The sequence below is a fragment of the Patiria miniata genome, unplaced genomic scaffold, assembly GCF_015706575.1.
Source record: "Patiria miniata isolate m_02_andy unplaced genomic scaffold, ASM1570657v1 HiC_scaffold_3, whole genome shotgun sequence".
In the NCBI taxonomy this organism is placed as follows: domain Eukaryota; kingdom Metazoa; phylum Echinodermata; class Asteroidea; order Valvatida; family Asterinidae; genus Patiria; species Patiria miniata.
Window position 1 is genome coordinate 25,869,967 of NW_024037069.1, and position 23,553 is coordinate 25,893,519.

At 40.2% G+C, this 23,553-nt stretch overlaps 1 protein-coding gene across 1 annotated transcript; it reads left to right on the forward strand.

Annotated features, from left to right (window-relative positions):
* Positions 1-984: 984 nt before the first annotated feature.
* Positions 985-22,723, forward strand: LOC119736877. Its single transcript, XM_038210887.1, has 6 exons — positions 985-1,415; positions 3,341-3,419; positions 9,619-9,782; positions 13,595-13,785; positions 18,531-18,712; positions 20,589-22,723. Exons 1-6 carry the CDS (start codon positions 1,083-1,085, stop codon positions 20,639-20,641), a joined length of 1,002 nt encoding a protein of 333 aa, XP_038066815.1. The 5' UTR covers positions 985-1,082; the 3' UTR covers positions 20,642-22,723.
* Positions 22,724-23,553: the final 830 nt, after the last annotated feature.

The window sequence follows — 23,553 nt, forward strand, 5'->3', positions numbered from 1 at the left end:
AACCCTGCACTACAGTTTCAAAATGATTGGGGGTATGCAATGCTCACCTTGGCCATCCCATCCCACCCAATGAGGCTTAGGGCAAAGCCATCTTAGCATGCGGTCCCGAGGTTTTACTTTCAATCCGTCTTGAGTAAAACTCCCTATACAGGGTGCAGGTGCGGGTCCGGGAGGGGGGGGGGGGGTCAAACCTCCTCCCCAGCTCTGTCAAAAAAAAAATCCATAGAAATTCCTAAAGAATAATGCGAAACCCCCCCCTGCCCCGACCCCCCCCCCCCCCAGGAAAAAAATCTACTGGTATAATGTCCGCCTGTTCAAAATACGGACAGAGGCAGCTTAGATAGGGGGTATTGTATACACCCTTCTGTAATGTAGTGTTAATAATCGTCGAATTTGAACAGCACCCCCTATTGAAATATGGTAATACCCCCCCCCCCCCCCCCCCCCCCCCCCCCCCCCCCCAGTATTTGATTTTACGGAGGCCAAGTGTCCGGAGAATAAACCCTGTCTACATTTTCAGAGATAGAGGGTGGGGTTTCCACTTGTTTGCCCATGACATGGGTCTTCTGTGATGGAGGACCTTGACATGGACCCTACACAAGAGGAGCTCAGCAAAGCCATTGACAATTGGAGAGAATCGAAAGAAAAGTGTTTTGGTAGTCAAGCTCTCAGAAATAAATAACCATCCTCCATATTATAATTGACGTGCCTGGGCGCAAGAGTCTGTTACTATGACAACCAAGCACTGCTGGTGAGCAAGAAAAAACATCGAAAGCTTTGAAATGTTCATGTTGCTATCTAACGAGTCCTTGGCAGCACAGCGTTTGCAGCTCATAAATGCCGCTGACATTGGTATCATGACTGCAAGCCTTTCGCTAAGGGCGGGTTTCTGCTTCACGTAAAATCGAAGCTAATTTAATGACGTCAACAATAATTGACATTTAGTACCCTGGTAATGAGTTTGCTTCGCTTAGCTCTGAAATTTGAGAAGTGTGCTGTTGTCATAGTGCGGAGAGGATTGGTATAAAAGAAGAGCCGCGATCGCTTTTAGTACACAGACAGTACGTGAGCTCGGCTTGATCATGACGGCACAGCCCACCGTTAGCGGACGGTGCAGCCTGTTGCTCCTGGCCTGGGCTCTATTGGCCGGGCTCTGGGCTTCGGGCGGCGTCGACGCCCTAATGCAACCCTGGTGTAGCGTGATAGATAGAGCCTTGGTCGGTTGGAACGTCTCGTCGAGTCCAACCCCGACGCACAAACTATGCCACCTGGCCTGCCTGGACGCCCCCGGTTGCCAATCGGCCAACTACTGGTACCGGAAAAAAGAGTGCGACTTGAACAGCGTGTCGCACTGGAACGTCTCCGGCCGTCATTTGGTCGAGAAGGCTGGCTCCGTGTATACCTTCACCCAACAGGTCAGTGAGTGGTTTATTTCTGATTTATTTCCATTTATATGTTGGGTTTGACTGGGATGCAGATTGATAATGCTGGAAAATATGCAAGTCAATTCCAAAATTTGTTTTTCGAGATTCCTCACTCAAAATGTTGAACACTGTTAAAAAGAAAACAAACAAAAAAGCAGGTGGGTAAAACACTGTTGGGCCGGGAGGTGTTATTTGTCCAGTTCTAGCATGAAATCAACTCAATTATTGGTTACATCAGGTAAAAAAAAGTACCAACGTTTAGGAAGAATTAATTACCCAGACTGTAAGTACTTAGTATGTTACATCGCGAAAAATACAAAACCATTTGCAAAACTGTTTTACAGTTATTTGAACTCCGTGTCAGAAACATAAGATGATATTTCAGAAGAAAATCCTTGACTAGTACCCTGCGAAATTATTCCGCGGGAAATGGTATCATTGGGAAGAAAGTACTCAATCATTGAAGGGAGTTTAAGTTTTTACGTGGGTTAGCAACGGAATCCAGTTACGACACCCCAAACAAATTTGCATATATGTTCTCCGTTTTCTCAAAATTGATAGTATCCACTGAGCTGAAACTTCAACAAGGGAGTTGTTATTAAAAATGCAACCTTCTTAAGATTTTGAGCAAGTTTGTTGCTTCAAAAGAAAAAAATCACACAAAGCAAATGTTCCTCTTTCCCTTTATAATAACCACTAGGCCTACACACTACCACTATAGGGCGGGTGTTCTTTTTGCATTGTTGGGGCATTCAGTTTCATTTTGCTCATAACGTTTGTTTTCATTTTGGGGCATTCTATTTTGTTTTGGTGCATTCAAGACTTAATTTGCAGCTATTCATAAGATGGAATTTTTGCCGTTCACCGACGTGATTAATTTGCAGCATTCTTAAAATTAAGTTTTGACAGCTTTACTGTTGACGCATTCAAATTACCGAACGTCGGTGCGCTAATACGTCGGATTTGCTTCAGAGAATAGGTCTCCCAGCTCTATTTTTTTCTAATTTTAATGAAAATAGAATGGATTTTAAGGACAAAATTCAACTTTTTTATCGTTCCCCATTTCTTAAAAAAAATTGTACTTCCTCTTGCATAAAAGCGACATTTTAGAATTTTGCTTTTGAATTTACCGCTTAGACTGCCAAACCGAAATTCAGAAAGAAATTGACAACAGTTTGGATAAACGGCGTAGCATCTTTTTAATTCTTTTTCCCCACCCCCAAATTATGAAATGTGTCCCCATCCCCCAAAGAGAAATTTTGTCCAAAATTGTGTTTCTACATGCAATTCTAAATTGAAATTGTTCATCAACGGGAAAGGTCTCGATTTGCATAATTCTCCTTTTTGGCTTACTCCGTCAACTTTGCCAAATGGACGCCCCACCTGCAAAAAAAAAAGGTCAAGGGAAATGGGTATTCAATAATGTACGTCTCTATTTCGCCTAAATAAAACATGGCCCCTTAAACACTCTTCTGGCGGTAAAAAAAGATGGTATGAAGAGGATTTGTGTTTTACAGTGTGTCCTTAATAATCCCTGAAATTTTCAAAAAGATTGTACCCCAAATTGCATATGGGAGACGATTTTTGTCCATAAGCTAAGCGACTATCTCGCTAGTGAGGCGAGGCCCCATTAATTAAAATAGCCCGATGGATTCCACACACCCTCGGGACATCACTGCAACTATAATCGTTAGCGCACGGCGCAAATGACATTGAACTGTTCAGCCAGCCCTTTCTCTAGTTGTCGTTCAAGGCTGATTAAAATAATGTAGGCTTACACGATAATGTCGATTCCACTTCGATATTGCCTACCTGTTTACTGACCCGCATCGGATCATTGTTCATGGCTGAACTGTCTCGTGTAAATGAATTGCCGGTCGCAATATTAAAATATTCATTTTACTTCCCTGTGTCAGGATGCCGGATGCGACGTTTATTCAGAGTCCAGTTGCCATGGCAATGAACCCAAGACTCATTGTTCAGATGATATACAAGGTAAGTATAAATAGAGCCACAGACTCGCATTCTCGCAAGGATCCGGTTCGTGTTATCCTATAGGCCAGTATTCACAATTATAAATGTTTAGGGTGTACAGACGAATTTCAAATTAGCATTGAAACCGAGTGCTAAGCACTGATCTCTATATAAAGACTGGATAGCGGATATGCATACAACATTCACACAGTAGACTTTGCATATTGACCAATTCGCCCCCGGTCTCACGAAGATGGCCGCGTATATACGAACGTTCTACGCGTAAATACGCGCGCGTTGTATCAACAGTTGACGCGCATTTTGGTCACGTACACATATTATGATGTTCTAAAAAGGACACATTTCCGTAGTAATTATTATTTCAAAAACGCCGAAAAAGTGATTTGCAGCATTATAAAGTAACCACGACGTTAGAAAAATTGTAGTAAACCTTGGTCAGTTGGTCAGTGGTGGTGGCCAAAATATAAGTCAAGTGAACCGCGACGTTACAAAAGAAATCATGCTGTCTATAAAGACGGCAACTTGTCCTTTGTAGATCACCAGCCGGTCTCACCAATATGGCGTCAAATTCGTACATTGTGCGGGTCTTTATTAGCTATCCAGTCTTTATATAGAGATCAGTGGTGCTAAGCCATTGCACGAATACCTAAGACGTTACGCTTTGTTTACAATGTACACTTTCCTATGGGAGCCAGGTGGGAACGCCAGCCAATCAGTGTTGTAGTAATCGTACTCGGTACTCGTACTCGAGTACTACTCGAGTACTTATTTTTGAGTACTCGTACTCGTACTCGAATGTCAAAGTACTCGTACTCGAAATGACGGTACTCGTACTCCGGCAGCAAAGTACTCGTACTCAAATAGCAGTACTCGGGGGAAAAATGTTATAGCTTCACTTACCATGGCCTTATTTTATCGATACTTTAAGTACTCGTACTCGTACTCGTACTCGGAAGTACAGGTACTCGTACTCGGAGACCCGTTCTTGTACTCGGAGGTACAAGTACTCGTACCTAAGTACTCGGCAGTACTCGGTACTCGGAAAAAAGTACTCGACTACAACACTGCAGCCAATCATCCCCACCTGGCTCTTATAGGAAAGAGTACATGTATAAAGGCGTGACGTCATTATGTCTTAGGTCTATTAAAGACCCTTTCTTTTTTAATCCTCAACAAAGAGAGAACACTGGGCCCCTTGGTTTCAGTGCCAAAATTGAAATGTGCCAATAATCCTGCTTCAATAAAACTCAACACAAAGTTCAATTTAGACTTCTCTTTTTTCGCGAAAGTGGATGTCTTTGCAAAGAAATTTTTATTTGGGCCTTGCGTGTGTTTCTTGAGTGAAGACTTCATTCATTAAAGGCAGGTAGGAACATTGGTAATTACTGCGAAAACCACCGGCCGATTTACGGGGGAAAGAAACTTGCTCAAAGTGAACAAAGGACTGGTCCCAAATAGCGTGTGAAATTAATCCGCAAAATTAACACTTTAGCAACGGAGTTGCTTTTAAAGTCCAAGGGATAATGGGGTCAGGCAGCCAGACTTGGTATTTCATAGAAATTCACACTACACCGGCACAGCTGCGTTCTGCGTCACGTCTCGCATTACGCGAGACGCGTGCGCCAACCTCCATATAAGGAGTTGTTTTGACGTTAGGACTTAAAGGTTTTGATTTTTGACAGAAATGTTTCCGCTCGGGTAATTATTAGCATCAAGACTCCAGACATATAGGAATTTGTATCCTTGTGGAGTCATTTCTTTGTTCGGTTGGTCTTAAACAGAGTGTGCAAAACCGGCCAAGCACACATCTATTTCCTTATTCAAAAGATTTTTGTTATGATGAAAAGGTCCACTTAATGATAAAAACGACAAACCCCTTCTAACAGGCTCACTGCGGCCCTGAGTAATGTCCTGATAGGCCCATTAGATCTGAACACCCAAATAGATATGATACACTTGACATATTTCACCAAAGCTGCCACACCAAAACACCCATTGCCTAATTCACTCGTAAGCCGTTCAACATGGCGCAGCGGAACATTACATTCACCAGAATAATTTGTGTTTTTTATTCACAAAGGCACCTACTAGGTCAAGCGGAACGGTGTGCTTTTTATTATGGCTTATACACTCACATTGTGGTCGCTAATACAATGCCAATAACATGTTCCCATTCGGTATTTCAAAATAATCGTCATTTGGTTCCCCTATAGGAGCTGGATTCTGCGAACCATTATGTATGTCTTTTTGTACACCTTTGACAAGTTAATTTATAATAAACCGCCACCATTTATAATGCAGTAACTACGGAAACACACATAAAGGCAGCCAATCGGCAAAACACTTCGTGCTAGGCTGGTATTTCGAATGATAATATAAACATCACATTCAGTTGAATGGGTTTGGGATGGAATGCGGTGAAGCAAGTGTATTTAAATTAATTAATCTTGGTTGTGTTCATTTTCTTCTGTTGCTTCTGCTACTATGCCCATTTATAAGGTACACAATAAAAATATACTTAATACTACTGCCTGCCATGCATATACCTCGACTTCCCTTTCGAAAACGTTCATCGATTATTTTTTTTAATGAAATGTTAATTTTGTTTGAAGACAGAATGACAGGTGGTTGTTTCTTGACGATTGTACAAATACTCTTTCTCCCAGTTAGTTATAAGGCTGCGTTGTAGAGAATGCACATGGTATTTCGTATCGGTATTAATTATAGAAATCAATTACTCTTTCTTTTTGTTCGTTCTCTCTTTGACGTTTTGTTTGTTTATTTTTTTTGTACGGAGACCCGCCAATGCCAAAAACCAAGCACTCTGGAACTAATGTCACTTTACTGCGTAGTTTAATAATTCACAGACGTTCCATCACTCGTGCTCGTCAACCAAACACGTTAATCCGGGTGGAGGAGTGTGTGTATACCCCTCACACTTTTTGACCAGGGGGATGCGCAGTTGTATCATTTCCTTCACATTTTGTTCAGTTGCGGATAGCAGCTCAACAAATCATCGTGTTTGCATAGCGCATAAGAACTTGTATCATAAAAAGCGCCCCCTAGTTTGTTTGTTTGTTTGATTTATTTCCATTCATACATGTACATACATAAGCAACAGTTCACATAATATAATATAAATACATGTAGTTAAATAATAAGCAGAATTGGAGTATGAATGGGGGTGTCATCCAGAGAAGGACTAGCCTTCTGTGGTCATGTGGTTTCTAGTATCCAGCATCCAGCCTCCTCCCTTGCTTTCAAATTTCCACGACCGGGCAATTTTGGTCATCTCCCATTTATTTATTTATTTATTTATTTATTTATTTATTTATTTATACCTTTATTTATCCAGGGTAAACCCAAACAGCACAAAGCTGGTTTTCATAAGGGCCCTGCATTAAATTAACTAATAATATGAAATTTACAAAATCGAAGGCTTAAAATTATATGCACTTAACACAAATAAAAAGCAAAAACTAAGAAAAGATGAAAGAAAAACCAGCAACAAAAACAAATCAACACTCTCTCGGTAAAATAACGTTACTAAAACAGAGTGCCAAAAAGGAGTGTATAAACAAACAGACAGACAGAGGGACTTCAATACGGGACAAATTTAAAAATATATATATCTATATCTATAAAATATGAAACAAACATATATCCCTTAAAAATTAGGACGTTTAAGAAGATTCAAGTAAAAAAAAAATAACACATAAAGAATACTCAAACATTATTATAAAACAAATACAAATACTTATTAAACAAAATACGAACATAAAAACTGGTAGATGTAAGAAAAAGAAAAGAAAAGAAAAAAAACCCTAAAATGATAAAAGTATTAAAAATGTTAATATAAGTAATTAAAAAGTTCAGTCTTAAAAACAGGAAGCGAACGTGTAACTCTAAGCTGGGCAGGAAACTATTCCAAATTTTGGCTCCAGTGACTGCAAAACCTTGAGAATAATATTCTGTTTTAGAGATGGGAAGCTTCAAGCTGTTATTTGTATTCTGTCTAGTTACTTGGTATTGTGCAAAACATGAGAAGAAATCAGTCATGTATTCAGGAGCCATAGAGTTTAAACATTTAAAGACAAAAACTCCTTTCTTATAGATTACTTTCTTTGAATATGGAAGCCATTTTAGCGAAGTAAACATATCAGCAGACGAAGATGTGAATTGGCAGCCTAGAATTAATCTGGCTGCTCTTTTAAGCAATTTATTGAGCGTATGATTGTGACGTTCATATCTGCCTCCCATACCGCACAGCAATAATCTAGTATAGGCATGACTAGGCACTGAACAAGAGTGCAAAGACTAGTTTTTGGAATACAGTGACGAATTCTGTACAACATGCCTAGTTTGGCAGAGATGGACTTTTGAACATGTTCAATATGAGCAGACCAAGTGAGTGAGTCATCAATAATAACGCCCAAACATTTAAAAGTGCTGACCTTCTCAACTAAGGAGTCAACAATATAAATATTCAAGTCATTTGACGTAATCTTATGCTTTGATCCAATGAGCATGGCCTTGGTTTTAGAAGCATTGATTGTTAACTTATTTCTCGTTGCCCAATCGTTTAATCTAGCCATTGCTTCGTTGAGGCTGCTCTCGATTCCTTTCTAATGTTGAGGAGCTACATGTTATTGTAGAGTCATCTGCATACATGTACAATTGACAATCCTCAGGAATTATAGAAGGAAGGTCCATAGTATAGACAATGAACAACAGTGGCCCAAGGATTGACCCTTGTGGTACACCAGTATTTAACGGGAGCGGATTTGTTCCGCTCGATGCACACAGATTGTTTGCGGTTGGTTAGGTATGAACCCTTACCAAACCAGTTTAAAACAGACCCTGACAAGTGCATATTCTGTAGCTTCTCTAAGAGGATAAAATGATTGACAGAATCGAATGCCTTACTAAGATCAATACAAACGGTACCTGTCATTTTACCTTTATCTATTGCATAAAGACAATGATTAATTAATCCATGCAAAGTCGTCTCCGTCGAGTGCAGTGGTCTAAAACCAGATTGGCAAGCTGGAATCAAACTGTTATCATCGAGGTATGAATATAATGCACTGTGAACTGCCCTTTCGAGGATTTTGGAAACAAGTGGCAAGATAGAAATTGGCCGATAGTTATTGACACTTCATTTATCTCCACCCTTGTGGATGGGAATAACTGAGGCATGTTTTCACGCATCTGGATAAAGACTACTTCTTAGTGACAAGTTCAAAATAAAAGTAAGCGCCCCAATAATATAGGGGCATGCTTAACGCTTATGCCATCGGGACCAGTTGCTTTCCCGGTAGGCATTGAACTAATCTGTTTCTTAACAAAATCTTCAGTAATATCAGGACAAATAAATTCCTCAAAGTTGTAGTGCGCCGCGGCATGAACAATGTTACTTTCATCCCCATCAGAAGCAACATTTGACTGATTTTTTTTCTGCCATGCGCTCACCAATTGTTGAGAAGTGGTCATTGAATACACCAACCATATCCCCCTCTCACCCCCCCCCCCCCAACACATTGTGTGTATTTGCCTGCAATCGGGGACCCCCATTGTCCCTCTCTTTTGGTTTTACTCTCTTTGTACTCTTTGTTTGAACTTTTAGAAAGACCTCCTATATGTTTTTTTACACGAATCCAAAGTGGGGACCTCTCGGGAATTGGGGACCCTATTGTCCGCTATTGTTCAACGTCCCCTGTGGAATGCAGAAAGAAACTCACTAGCATGTGCGGACACACAGATTAACGCCACAGTCTTCAACAAATTCGGTTTTTATTTCTCTCAATAAAATGTTCAACTTGCGCATGTTTTTATTCCAACCCCAACCCAAGTCTTGGGGGGGGGGAGGCGGGAGTTTACAAACCTGGGAAAAATGTACACTATCGATACTGATTGCGGGACGGTAGCCAGCTTACCTGCAACACGGAATTATTGTCGTGCCGCAAGTAATTCCAAATTTGTAAAGTAATAACCATGGACGGATTTTGGTTTCGGTTGATGTCTCCCTCGATAGTGAATAACGTTTGTAATTGATAGAAACATAGCAAACAAAGTAAATTTTTTCGGGATTTTTTTTATCAAATAATCCGTGATTCGTATCACTGTAATAAAAGTGTGTTGAAGTGTGGTTATCGGAGAGAATAGAAAAGGGGAAAATACTGTCTTATCTATTATACAGACCCAGAGTGGCGGCTGGTGTTCAAAGGCGTGGCAGGAACTGGAGTCAAGCTGCATGACATGTGGACCACAATGAACTGGAAGTCGAGTTATGAGGCCAGTTGCCATCGCCGTAATAATTCCCTCTACCGAGCCTGGCGCAACGGACAGCTGAATATCCGAAGGGTAAGTAGGCCTGCTATCAATATTTAGAAACAAATGTTTTACCGCTTTTTGCGCAAAACGAACAATGACATATTAGTTAGCTGCAGTGAAAAGAGTTTTTCTCTAGTGATTCATCGTTCAAAACTACGAGCTTTAACGCGCGTAAGAGCATTGGTAACTTCACAGAAACGGAACTAGCGATTTAATGAGAAAAACATTGCTCAAAGTTAAGATGAGTCTGGTAGTATTGTAACGAAATCCCTTGCCGATTCCGCCATTAAAATGTGGGTTCGAAGAAAAATATTAATTATGGTGAAGACTTAATTAAACAACTAAAATCTAAGACGAATAATGGCAACTTGCCTTGTTGCAACAATTTTTTGCGACTTCTTTGACATTTTATTTTTAGCACACAAATTAAACGAAATGTTAATAGGACAAGCAATAAATGACAATACGGATGGAAAAAAATTGAACTAGATTAATTACAGAGCTAGTTGCTTCCCGCTCATGCACGGGATGCAACGAGCATGTATGTTCCTGAACATGTTGGCCAAATTCAAGTGCATGCAGTACAGAGTGAATTTTAATGCACCAGAAACCCTGCCTCAATTTGGGCGACGCCCTCCCCCCCCCCCCCCCCAAGTGGATATGTAACAAAATAAACCCCGGCCTATTGCACAAAAACAAACAACTCAAAATAACAAGGAATATGGCTGGAACTGTAACCAAGTTCTTAAAAATAAATGCAAACGTACATACAGAACGAAACAAACAAGAACATCTCACTGCTCTTGATGTTCTCTGGTGTATCCCAGTCACTAGAGTCTAGTCCCTGGTGAAATTCCTTACGCCCCAGTTTCATGGGACTTGTTGGAGTAATGATTGGAATGAGGTTAATGAGCAGCTAGTTTTCCGGGGATTTACTCTCTGGCCCTGGCAGAGTGAAGAATAGAAACTTAACAATGGTTAAGTTGGACTGTTGCATGTGACAGAACTAGTAAAATAATGGTATAGTCCAAATTTAGAATCAGGTCAAATGCTATGGAGAGCAATTTGTACAAAAACATTATGTTAAACTAAATTGAGGTATCACAAAAATACACCAAAACAAATTAATAAAAAAATAAAAAAGTCTATTTTTGCTACAGTATGTACCGTCCGTCTGCATAAAATGGTTTCATTAGGAAGAAACCAACTTTTGAAGGTGCATGGTTTTTTTTACGTGCACAAGAAACGGAATCCAGTTACGAGATGCCGAAAATGTGCATTTTAGGCCTACGCCTACTCTGTTTTCTCAAATTAGTCCGTGGGACGAGAGGCCGAAAACGCTTTAGTTTTTGAGATACGCGATCTGGTCCGCCGAATTTTATAGAGCTTTCCAGACATGTAGTGGTACCATATCGAAAAAGCTTTGTTCCCCGATCCAAACTTCGTTTGGGAATGAGAAAAGCTGGGATAAAAACGCCGAAAATTTGTATGAGCAAAAACATAAGAAATAGCGCCCCCATTGACACAGTCACAAACCATTTCGCACGCAATGAGTGCTTGCCAGATAATACTTCTTTCAAGTTTCATATTACATGCATAGTCTAGATTTTTGTTATTATTTCTTATCAGAATGGCAAACCCTTTTTATTACAGTTTGTCCAACTTAAAATGATCAATGCAAGTTTTAAGATCGAATGTTATGTATTAGCTACATAAAAACTTATTGGTGTAGTTAAACCGTACTTCAGATGAGAATCTCAGGGTAACATCTTTCAGTTCTACCCCCCCCCCCCTCTTTTTGCGGGGGGGGGGGGATTTGTCGAAAAGCCATTAATAAATTTTTTTTTAACAGACTTTCCCCCTTTTCAATAGCAGTGACGCAAAATTTTAAAAAGGGATTATATACATGTATATGAGATAAGTTGAAGCGTCTTATTACAAAACCACTCAAAAATTACATCTCAAGTTCTTCTACATTACGTGTACTTAGGTTTAATTTTATTTTGATTGCACTTTTTATAAAAAAAATAATACTCATAAATACAAACAGGGCAATAACTGCAAATATTTTTTTTTTTATATTCCAGGCACAACGTGGTTTAAGTAATCACCAAAAGACATACAAATAGTTATTTATTTAATATAATCTAATTTTTTTGTGGGGGCAATATAAACATGCGCAGTTTTTACCCACACAAGAAGAATGGTATTTAGATTACATAGGTTTGTTCAATCTGTACTGAATGAGATTTACTCGCTTTTTTTCAACTGACAAAACGAGTTATGTGAGCACCTGTATGCATCACAGACCGATTACATAATTGTTGTAGATATATTACTTGTCAAAGGTCTCATCAAATTGAAAGACCCAATTTCTGTTTGCAAACGTTTTTAAGAGAAAATGAATTTATCTTCCACTATTTGGAAGCTTTGAGTGGCAGCTAACTGCAATTATTTTGTTTCAGCTGAAATCGTCTTATCTTTTTTATTTGTTCATGTTTTGTTGATGCTCCATCCATTCCTGTGAAAACCACCAGTAAACCTCAACCTCAGCGAAAAAAAAGGCCTCGTCCCACGGACTAAATGTATATTGTCACTGGGCTCAAACCTTAACAAATTAGTTGTTATGCACCTTACTTAAGATAGTGAGTACTTTTTTTGCTTCAAACGGAAAAAAGTGCACAAAAAGCAAATGATCCCCTTTAAGCCAAAAAAAAAAAAGTCTCCGGTTTCTGGTTTGCGCGCGCGTCGCCGTAGCCATGCGCGTCGGCAAAATGAAAAAGGTTTTTTTTTCAATAAAAGATGATGTCTCAATACCGCCAAACTCACTGGTTTGACTAGAATCCTGCTGCTGCACAATTTTAACGTGTTTTTAGATGGGGTTATGATCGAGAATAAGCTTTATGTGGCCTCTCTGGACTCCCATATATTTGCACTAAGTTTAGTCGGGCACCATTTGCAGTCATCAGCCGACATTTGAAGCAAAAAAACAGGTAAAAAAAAAAAAAAAGCCGCGTCGCCGCACCACTTTTTGGGCAAGCTCCATACCAGAAACCAGAGACTTTTTTTTTTGACCTTAGAGGCACATATTGCGCTTTATTAGTTAGTTCCAAATGCAAACTAGTTACCCAATATTTTCTCCCTAAGATCACTTTTTTTCTGATTCAGTCCTCGGTCGACTTTTTAATGTTTGTGTTTTGATAGAATTTGTCACTTTTTGTTCGTTTATTATTTTCAGGTTACCAGGTGACATTCGTGCGTCCATTCATTGAAACTGAGATTTTTGATAATTGTTCGCCATAAAAAGCAGTGATGCGCCGACTTTATTCAGAACTTACTCAACTGTTTGCAGAGGGTTTAGACTTGTATTCCTATAATTTGATTTGGTTGGCTATTGCTTAGTTGGTCATTTTGTGGGTAACCTAAAACAAAGTACATTGCATAAGAATCGAAAATACTTATTATTTATAGTTTATTGTCAAGTGTTGAAAAGTCGAAAATTCTAAAATCGTTTCTACTTAAAACATTTCTACCTATGACAAAAGTCATTCATTTCAATTGTTTTTCGCTGTGCACGGCCATCGTTTTTGAAAACTTTGAATATTGCTCTGCGTCCTAATATAGATATATATATATTTATAATCTACTTACAGTATGTGTTGTTTCGAAATGAGAGAAAAAAGAGAGAAAACTGAAATTGAATCGACCACTGTGGGCATTGCGTGATACAAACAGAAATATGACGGACATGCACTATAATAGAGAAATAACAACAGATTAATAAAGCTAATACCTTGCAATTAATAACATTGACACATTATTACCCTCTCTTTTCTGCTAAGGTGAAGCTTTCACTGTATGAAGGTGCGAGGATGACAGCCGAGTTGATTTTCGATGGAACCGGCTCCGACATCAAGAATTGGTTCACACAGACCCGCCTGATTTCATCTCCCTGGGATGATCTCAAATCGGCTGCGCTTACCGGATCTGTGGGTAGTGGTCAGCTCTTCAGTATCGACGGTGATGATAGAGAGTAAGTGTAGTCTGGTGGTGTTTCTTGTTTGTTCGTTGGTCTTGTTTATATGTTGTTAGTTTGATGTGTATTGCGCCTTTTGTGATGTTTGTAGTGTGGCAGCCGATAAACAAAAATTATGTAGAGACACTTAAAGTTGTATCGTCCGTGCTCATCGACACTTTCGAATGGCTCTTGTCGAATTTTCTGCTTGTGTATTTTTATTTTAACGAAAAAAAATGCATTGATTTCTCTGTTTGGCAGTCGTCTGAAGAAAGGCTTCAACTTTGGTTGCTTTTGCGCACATTAATGGCTCCGCCCTGCAAGTAGACTGGTTCACAACCCCTATATTATCGCTTCTAATAGAGGCGTGAACCAATCTACCCAACCAGAACTGTATTACTGTCGGTCCGCAAATAATTCGAAGTTCGTAGTGAACGTGGTCAGTCTTTTACCGTTCAATTGATTAAACTATGGTGCTAGAAAACTAAAAATGCAAAATAAGAATAAAATCTATTTTTTTTTCGAGGCGAAACTTTAAAATTGCACGGACACTTCATCTTTATTTTAAGCCAGAGAGCAAGTTGGATGACTATGGTTAGGTATAAATCGACTAACTTCACTCGAACGTTTATTGGTTGAACTGTCTTCTCTTGTTGACTATTTGGAACCGAAGCCTGGGCACGGTTGCACCTCTGATTACCAATAGAGGGCGCACCATAATGACCGCATGGAGCAAGCCTTCAAGAAGTGTGATTGAAGGCGTTCACTTGTTGCTGTTTTAATAGTGCACAGGCGTAAGTTTCGTGTCGAACCAACCACTCGACGTATGGTTGCAGGCCAGTAAATCGGTCCAAAATTGCCTACGCCGGCCAAATCACGATTTGCATGCCCTCAAATTCTTCGGTATTTGAGCATATTTTGGGCAATGAACTTGAGGGTTTGTAAAAAATATGGGTGGAAACCGTGCACAGGACTGTGAGCTTGTATAGTTCTGTGCAATTTAGATGACATTGGGCCCTGAAAGCGCTTTATTTTGCAGTGCAGTGTAGGCATCGTTTTTCATCTTCGGATTAAAATTTCTCCTAAAAAAAATTGAAGAGAAAATGAAAGATGATGAAATAAGCTTTAATTTGATGTGTATCTCGAACACCTTGGAGAGTTGTGAGTATTTTTCCTGCATTTCTGAAGTGGGGGCATTTATCATTGGGGTCTATGGCAGTTTATTTACTGGTCTGCAACCTTATGGTCCTCGCCCGAACTTGCTGTAGGCGGACTCCACTTCCTCACCCTCAGCTTCTATACATTATGATTGAGAGCTTTATGGTTTTGTTTTAATCTCTCAATTGGTATAATATGAAGTCCGGGAAGGGACAGAGTGGAAATATTTTTGTTATTTGCTAATTCGTTCCCACGAATTGCTAATTCGTTCCCACGAATTGCTAACTCGTTCCCACGAATTACTAATTCGTTCGCACGAATTGCTAACTCGTTCGCACGAATTGCTAACTCGTTCGCACGAATTGATATTTCGTTCCCATGAATTTCTAATGCGTGGGAACGAACTGCTAACTCGTGGATCCGGGAACGCGTTAGTAATTCGTGGGAACGAGTTGGTAATTCGTACGAACGAATTAGTTATTCGTGCGAGCGAAATATCAATTCGTGGGAACGAGTTAGCAATTCGTGGGAACGAATTAGCAAATTACGAAAAACATTTCCACCCTGTCCCTTTCCGGGCTTCATAGTATAATAGAAATATACGTGCCAAACAGAGACTCTCCCAAAACAACAGCACGAGTACAATGACACCTGTTACACTCGTTGGCAATGGCAATTTGCATGTAGCTCATTGGAACACTCACTCCGTTTGCAACAAAACTTTGCTAATATATGACTACATTGTATCAAATAACGTTGATATTCTGCTCCTGACAGAAACATGGCTCTGTCATGATGACCAAGTTGTCATAAATGAAATTACCCCACCTGTATACATGTATACATTTTTCAATGTTCCACGCCCTGCTGACAGACACGGTGGAATTGCAATATTATTCAAATCCCAACTTAACCTTCGACTTGTTCTAGTACCACTCAATCCAATGTAAGCACCTTTGGATATTCAGTCATTGCAGATGTCAAACGGCGCATTCACTACGCGATTATTTACAGACCACCTCCATCTGCGAAGAAAAGACTGAAAACATGTACATTTTGGACTGAATTCGATAATTTCCTTGATGTTGTCAACAGTCTGACAGGGAAATTAATCATTCTAGGCGACTTCAATATCCACTTCGACTGTCCTGAAACCTGATACATCCCATATTAACTCTGCGCTCGCTGCTTCAAGACTGCTACAGCATGTTTCTGAGCCAACACACACCCATTGGCACACCTTAGACTGGATCATCACTAGAAGTGATGAGGACGGCCTACTTGTCACCCACACTGTCGACATGTATGGCATCTCAGATCATGGTGTCATCTCTTGCTGGCCCCGTCTCGAAACTCCAGCACCGTCAATAACGCAAATTTCACGATGTTGACCACGAATCCTTGGCCCATGATTTGTCCATCCAGCTTCAAGATGTGCACTTCGATGGCAACGACATCGACAAACTTGTCCATGGCTTCGACGCATCTCTCATGCACGTCCTGGACAAGCATGTACCACGGAAAGCCACAAATAAGTCCAAACGCCCTAAGCCCAAATGGTATAACAGCTCTGTGATTGAGGGAAAACGCGCACGTCGAAGAGCGGAGCGCAAGTGGAGAAAGACCAAATCCATTGCTGACCGCGCTGCATACGATGCCACAAAGCAAGCCATGAATGACATTTTGACTAAAGCTAAATCGCAGTTCTTCAGAAACTCACTGGTCAACTCTAATCCAAAACAGGCTTTCCTGGTTATTAACGAGTTGCACCCCGACATACACCGGCAATATCGGACACACCCTGTACCCTTGCCAACGATTTCAGCAACTTTTTCACTGAAAAAGTCAAAAGCATTCGGGCGTTCATAGATGACCTTCATGTACAGTCCCCTTCAACTGAAGATACAATTCTGCACCCGGACTGCACCATATCAGAATTTCATCCCATCTCTGAGAAAGATCTTGGTGAACTCATAAGTCAGACTGCCACAGAGTCCTGCCAGTTATATCCCATCCCAACCTGGCTTCTCAAACAGCACATCAAAATCCTACTGCCATCACTGACTGAAATCGTGAACGCATCCCTCTCATTTCGGAATTTTCCTGAGGCACTTCGAGTCGGTATGATCATGCCGATCTGAAAGAAGCCTTCTCTTGATAAAGATGAACTTCGGAACTACCGGCCAGTGTCCAACCTTTGCTACCTCGCTAAGCTCATCGAAAAGGTCGTCTGCCTGCAACTCAAGCAGCACATCAACACTCATGCCCATGCCGATCCCCTTCAGTCCGCCTACAAAGCTGGCCACAGCACAGAGACTGCATTGCTTTGTGTTCAAAATGACATTTTGAAAACTCTTGATAATAATAATGCTATGTTCTTATTTCTTGATTTGTCTGCTGCATTTGACACTCTTGATCATGGCATTATGCTGCGTCGCCTCCAAACTCGGTTTGGCATAACACATACTGCTCTTAAGTGGTGTGCCTCCTACTTCAAAAATAGAAGGAGTTATGTCACCGTTGCAGGGGTCGACTCAGATGAAGAGCCATATCCATTTTGGCGTCCCTCAAGGGTCAGTCCTTGGCCCACTCGCTTTCACCATGTACCTGAGTCCTCTTGGTGATGTCCTGCACCGACATGATGTGAAATACCACATATATGCAGACGACATCCACATTTATCTCGACTTCAATCCATCCAAACCGAACGACGCAGCTTGTGCCCTTTTCAGATTGTCAAATTGCATCACCGATGTGCAGAATTGGATAACAAACAAACTCAAGTTAAATGAGGATAAAACTGAATTTTTCATTGCCGCATCTTCTCATCATCAGCATCAGAAACACTTAATCGACATAACTCTGCAGATAGGTAACACAACAATCAAACCATCTCAGACAGTCCGAAACTTGGGTGTTGTTTTCGACAGTTCCATGACAATGAGCAAACACGTAGCAAACATATGCAAATCTATCAACTACCACAACAGGAACATATCCAAGATTCGTAAATACATAGACACAAACACATGCCACGCTGCTGTCCGAGCACTTGTATTATCCAGACTCGATTATTGCAACTCTCTTCTCAATGGTATTAATCAGTATGAGGTTGATCGACTCCAACGGCTTCAAAACAATGCCGCTCGTATCACATTATCTCAACCCAAATACACACATGCCTCTCTACTCCTTCAACAATTACATTGGTTACCAGTTAGACAACGCATCAACTTCAAAACAGCAGTTTTCATGCACAAAGCACTTCATAACACAATGCTGCAGTACATAATGGGATCACTCAACCTTAATGCACCCAGCCGTAGTGGCCTCCGCTCCAGTAACAACCTTAGAGTTCCACGCACATTCAAAAAGGCAGGGGACAGGGCCTTCTCAGTGTCTGGTCCCCGGTGTTGGAATTCATTGTCACACAACATCCGCAACATCAGTTCTCTTGACAACTTTAAGGGCAGACTGAAAACCGATCTGTTCTCTCCACATAACCTGTAACTTGTCTTCTGGAGTTAACGCATTGATACTTGCGAAAATGCGCGCTATAAATCGTGTTATTATAATTATTATTATTATTATTATTATTATTAAAGGGTGCTGGATCGGCGTTTTTTTATCAACAACGGCTATGGTGGATGTGAGGTGGATAACGGCTGGCTGATTGTGACCGAGTCTGCCGCGACAGGAAAATGCCTATGGGAGACAGACACGGCAGCACATCCTTACTCAATCATACTCTACAGTGCAACCAACCAGAAGGTCGTATGGTCTCAAGGTATAAGCGAACTAGCGAGTTTAACGATAGACGTGAATTAAAGTTGGTGATTGTCCGGGTTTTGTTCGCCTGCAGCTCGCCGCGCCCCGCGAAACGGACAGATAACCCGGCCGTACCGTTCGCGGTGTTTTTATTTGCAGTACACATCGTCAATGGATCATGATTATTCAGCTAGTTCGATGTTTATTCATAAGAAAATAACAATGACGTCACACTATTGCTATCACTCAGTCATCCATGTGCATTAAAGAATTTCAAAGAACGGCCTTCGTCGAGCTGCCCCAGTGGCCTAGTGCCTCTTTTGATAGTGGAATGAAGGATTGCAAGATCTGTGGTTCGAACCCATACCCGTTTTCATCAAATAATTGTGTTGGTTGGGATAGGTTTAATTGAAGGGAAAACACTACTAGAACCTCAGCGTCTTCCATCCCCACAGCGTGATAAATATTCATGTTAGGGTGCGAGATGTGATTGGTTAAAATGCGATGTATGCTGCAAAAGAAATACGCGTACCGTTCCGGGGTTCTCTTCATACAATGTATCCCGTGGCGAGCGGTATGGCACCAACACGCGGGGACGGTTGTGCATACTCGACCCCGATATGCATGTAGTACGAAACCCAGCATAATTTTAATATAAAAAGACATAACACACAGCACACCTGTCTAGCGACTTGTCCACAAGTCTAGTGAAATGAGAACGATCTTTTGAAGGCTCGTTTCTTTATCAAACGCAGATTAAAAATCAAACCAATACATTATATACCAAGCATGCAATGCGGATGTCTTAAAAGGGGATTTTCGTCAGCGGAAGACAGACAACATTTTCGGAAATTACATCAATCTCTAAACGACTTCCCCATTCTTGTTTTACTTAAAGCAATATTTTACCCACATTTTAAACCTCCTCAGTGGTTTGAAAGAATACTAAATTTGAGGCGTCACCCTTCACAAAAAGTAAAAAAACACGGAAAGTTTATAGCTGTCAAAAAAGCACGCATTGTTCAAGATTTTGCGGCCTCAAATCAAATCATACTACATGCATTTTAGAATTCCAGTTTCCACATCCCAATTCGCCAGTCAAATCACACGTTTTGACACTACGTTTTATGGTTATGGTTTTCTTGGTCATAACATACCGCATCTGCAAGGTTGAGATATAGACTGAATTTTACACTAGACTTGAGGACAAGTCACACTGTAGACAGTCGTGTTTTGTCTTTCGGCGCTGCTAATATCTACTGTCAATGCAATACCATATCGCGGCGGCGGGCGAGCAAAACCCGGCCAATAATACCGACTTGAGATCAAGTCTACATTCACACACACACACACACCCCCCCCCCCCTACACATACAGTCGTGTTTTACTATAATCTCGAGGACAATGCCTTGTCTTTTCCTTTGTCCCTGTAATTTAACACTCTCCCATAGACTAAGCACACAAACGCATGACCGAGGACCGATTTCAACAAAAGATGAACTCTCGAGGACAAAAAAGAATCTTTTGTTCTCCCTTAGTCTGTCTGTCCTCGGGGTGTATATAGTTCACGTACACACATACACACTAACAGTCATCGATTTTCACGCCGGGGTGAACGAATTAAATTCGGAAAAATGAGGAGAAATTTAATTGTGCTAGCGCAAATTAAGTCACTCTGGACATTATTTCTTTAATGCACATTGGCTCATCAAACCATTTTGGTTCGTCGATTTTTCTCAAGTTTAATAAGTCGGAATAAAAACAAACTTGCATTTTTGTTAAGTGTTCAAATAGGCCCTTACCAACAGAATTTAGTACTTGGGTCCAACTAAGAAGTAAACACGTAGTGCTAAGCTATCTGCTTTATTTGTTTTTATTCTTATACCTTCTCACAGCTGGAACAGTCGGTATTGCAGATAGCCTTACCATCCACATCCATACTGAGTGAGGGTGGATCTACAACTATGGCGTATCAAGAGGGGGAAGGGCAGCTCATAGCTCCGTTTTTCTCTCCGGTGACAACTTTTACATTTTAATTAACGGACATTTATCGCACGTATAGATGGTTGTGCTTGAATGTTATGTTCCCGGCCGGAATTCTTCAGCCACGCATGCGCGGATCTGGACTTTATTTGAGTTGGCTTACTGAAAGAGAGCAACTTTAATATTTCGCGCCATTTTAGTTCATCTAAAAATCATTTCACTTCTAACCTTGTGTTTCGAGACAAATCCTTTGTATTTATTTGGACATGTCGCTATCTTTGGTAATATAATATATAACAACATTTTTTTGGGGGGGGGGGAGCGCCAACTCACTTATGATTATATCTTTTGAAATTGTTCAAACAGCTATATATACAAAATGTTTACATATACACATTTACATGTACACCCACAAACATTAGACCTTTGTGGATAATTTTTTTTCCATTTTCCACGCTCACGCAAACAACTATACTGTTGTATTGACGATTTGTTGAGAGTGGAGGGTTACTATCTATATAGGCTGATTAGAAGTTGAGAAGGGTATCGTGAAAGTTTGTTAAAATTCTTGAGGTACTGGTAGATTATTTTGGGTGGGGAGGGACAATGTGATAGGCGTCTCACTATCACATTTCAACTTGCCGTCAGGATTTTTATGCCTGATGAAAGATGCACTATAGCAAATAAGCAATGTATATATCGCATTTTTATAGTGTAAAAATAAGATACATTTATTCAATCAAACAAGGTGTAATAATGAATGCACAATTACCAAATTATTATAAAATAGCCTACAAACTATATGTAAATGACAGTATCAATTAAGCGTTTTGTGAAATTGTTGCGTATACTATGCTGTTCTTTTTTGGAAAATTTGAATTTTGTATCAAATCTCACAATGGTTTCGACCGTACCGATGTAGCTGTGAATGCAGCGTTTCTTTTTAACTACATCCATTTACGGGCGCAAGCCAGCTATTGACATCGTGCTTATGCTCAGTTACGCAAAAACGTGCATCTAATATTTTTCCCACGACACAACCGGCACGCAGGGACGCCCTGTACCTGTAAATCTTAAACAGGATAACTTAACGAACTGCACTTGGACGGTTGAAACAAAGATCACTTTTTCTCCTTTTTTTCTTCTTCTGGCACCAGTTGACCAAAAAAAACATGAAACGATATCTGCTTGAAATAACTAACACCCGATTTAGTCCATTTCTTACAATTTCGACAAATGCAACTGTTTTACAATACCTTTCATCCATATTTTATCTTATTGTATGTAAATATTATGTGTGTAGCTAGACATTGTATTGGATCACCAAATAAATTTTAATTTAAGGTGCAATAAAATAGTTGAAATATACTAAGCATAGACTCCAAAAACAAATAAGAAGGCTTTTTCTATTGGGTCGTTTGTCTGTGCTTCGTGGTGCATACAAAATGAGCTACCTAAATTAATCATGCAAAAAGAGCCATTAACTGCATCATTCCGGACTCATCTACTCTTTGATGAGCCTTTAAAAAAGGTATGAACGGAATCCTTTAATCCAGACTTTGTTATGTTCTTTTCCAAGCTGTTCAAGGCCTCCCTTGTTGTTTATCATTAATTTTTAATGGAAATTATCATGTCATAAACAAAACCGTGGATGTTTTTTTATGCAGAAAACCCACTGTATTCGCTTGCGTAGTCGTGACGCGCGTCACTCACTCATCAGAGGTCAATTTCTGGCGCAACCATTGTTCACGCGCACTGCAACGGCCCATGAATACCCGCGTTTTCACTTTGAATGGTGGTTGTGAGTAATCTGTTTCATAATTGGCTTGATTCTCCTCTTTGAAGCGAAAAGAAGCCCAACAATGGTTGTAACTGATGTGCTAAAAGGCAGTGAACTATTTTCAGACAGAGGCCTCCTTGTGAAAATGTTCTATAAAAGTATAGGATGTCAAATTGATGTCTGTGATCGTGTATGTTAAAAGTACGTGTAATGCGTCACTAAGGCCAAAACAAATCTTCGGTTTTTGGTATGGAGCTTGCCCCAAAAGTGGTGCGGCGACGCGGCTTTTTTTTTTATTTCTTTTTCTTCAAATGTCGGCTGGTGACTGCATTGTACGGTGCCCGACTAAATTTAGTGCAACATGTATGGGAGCCCAGAGAGGCCACATAAAGCGTATACTCGATCGTATCTACGTAGCTACGTTATGCGCACCTTTATTTCCGTAAGTTTGTATGGAAAGGTATATTTTATGTCCGTAAAAGTAATATTTTTGACCTGTAGTAGTTATTTCCCGAACAAAATTTAAAATGGGTTACCAAGCTATACTTTCATTTCGAAGTTTGGTCCATGTTATTCTTCGTATTTACTTTCCGTTTTAAACTACTGGTGCGCGTTGCTTAAAAAAAAAAATAATCCGCATCCAGTTGTTTAAGTGCTATTTGCTTCAGAATTAAAACAGAGTACATGTATACAGCCCCCTAGCATCCATCAACTTGCAGAATGATGATCATTTTGAATGTCTTTTTTGTGTGTAGTAGTTGCCTTGTCCTTCAATTTAAATTCATGGCAGTTTTTAAGGGACAACACCCGGAACATTTGTTTCCCCATTGTCCCTCCTAAGGACATGACACACGCCGTTATCAGATACAAAAGAATAGTATACAAATAATGAATGTTTGTGAGTGCAATGGTAAGAATAATTTCATGAGGTGTCAGATGAAATGTTCCATTCCACGAGGCGAAGCCGAGTGGAATGAAACATTCCATATGTCACCGAATGAAATTCTTCTTTCCATTGCACGAACGTGAAACATTCATTATTTGTTTTATATACAACAGATGAATAAATCCCCGTCATCTGATTGGTGGATCGTTGA

Bases quoted from the DNA above. Each gene is read 5' to 3' on its own strand.
- LOC119736877 (XM_038210887.1), top strand. From the start codon at position 1,083: ATGACGGCACAGCCCACCGTTAGCGGACGGTGCAGCCTGTTGCTCCTG. The intron at 1,416-3,340 runs GTCAGTGAGTGG...TCCCTGTGTCAG, and splicing joins TGTATACCTTCACCCAACAG to GATGCCGGATGCGACGTTTA. The intron at 3,420-9,618 runs GTAAGTATAAAT...TCTATTATACAG, and splicing joins TTGTTCAGATGATATACAAG to ACCCAGAGTGGCGGCTGGTG.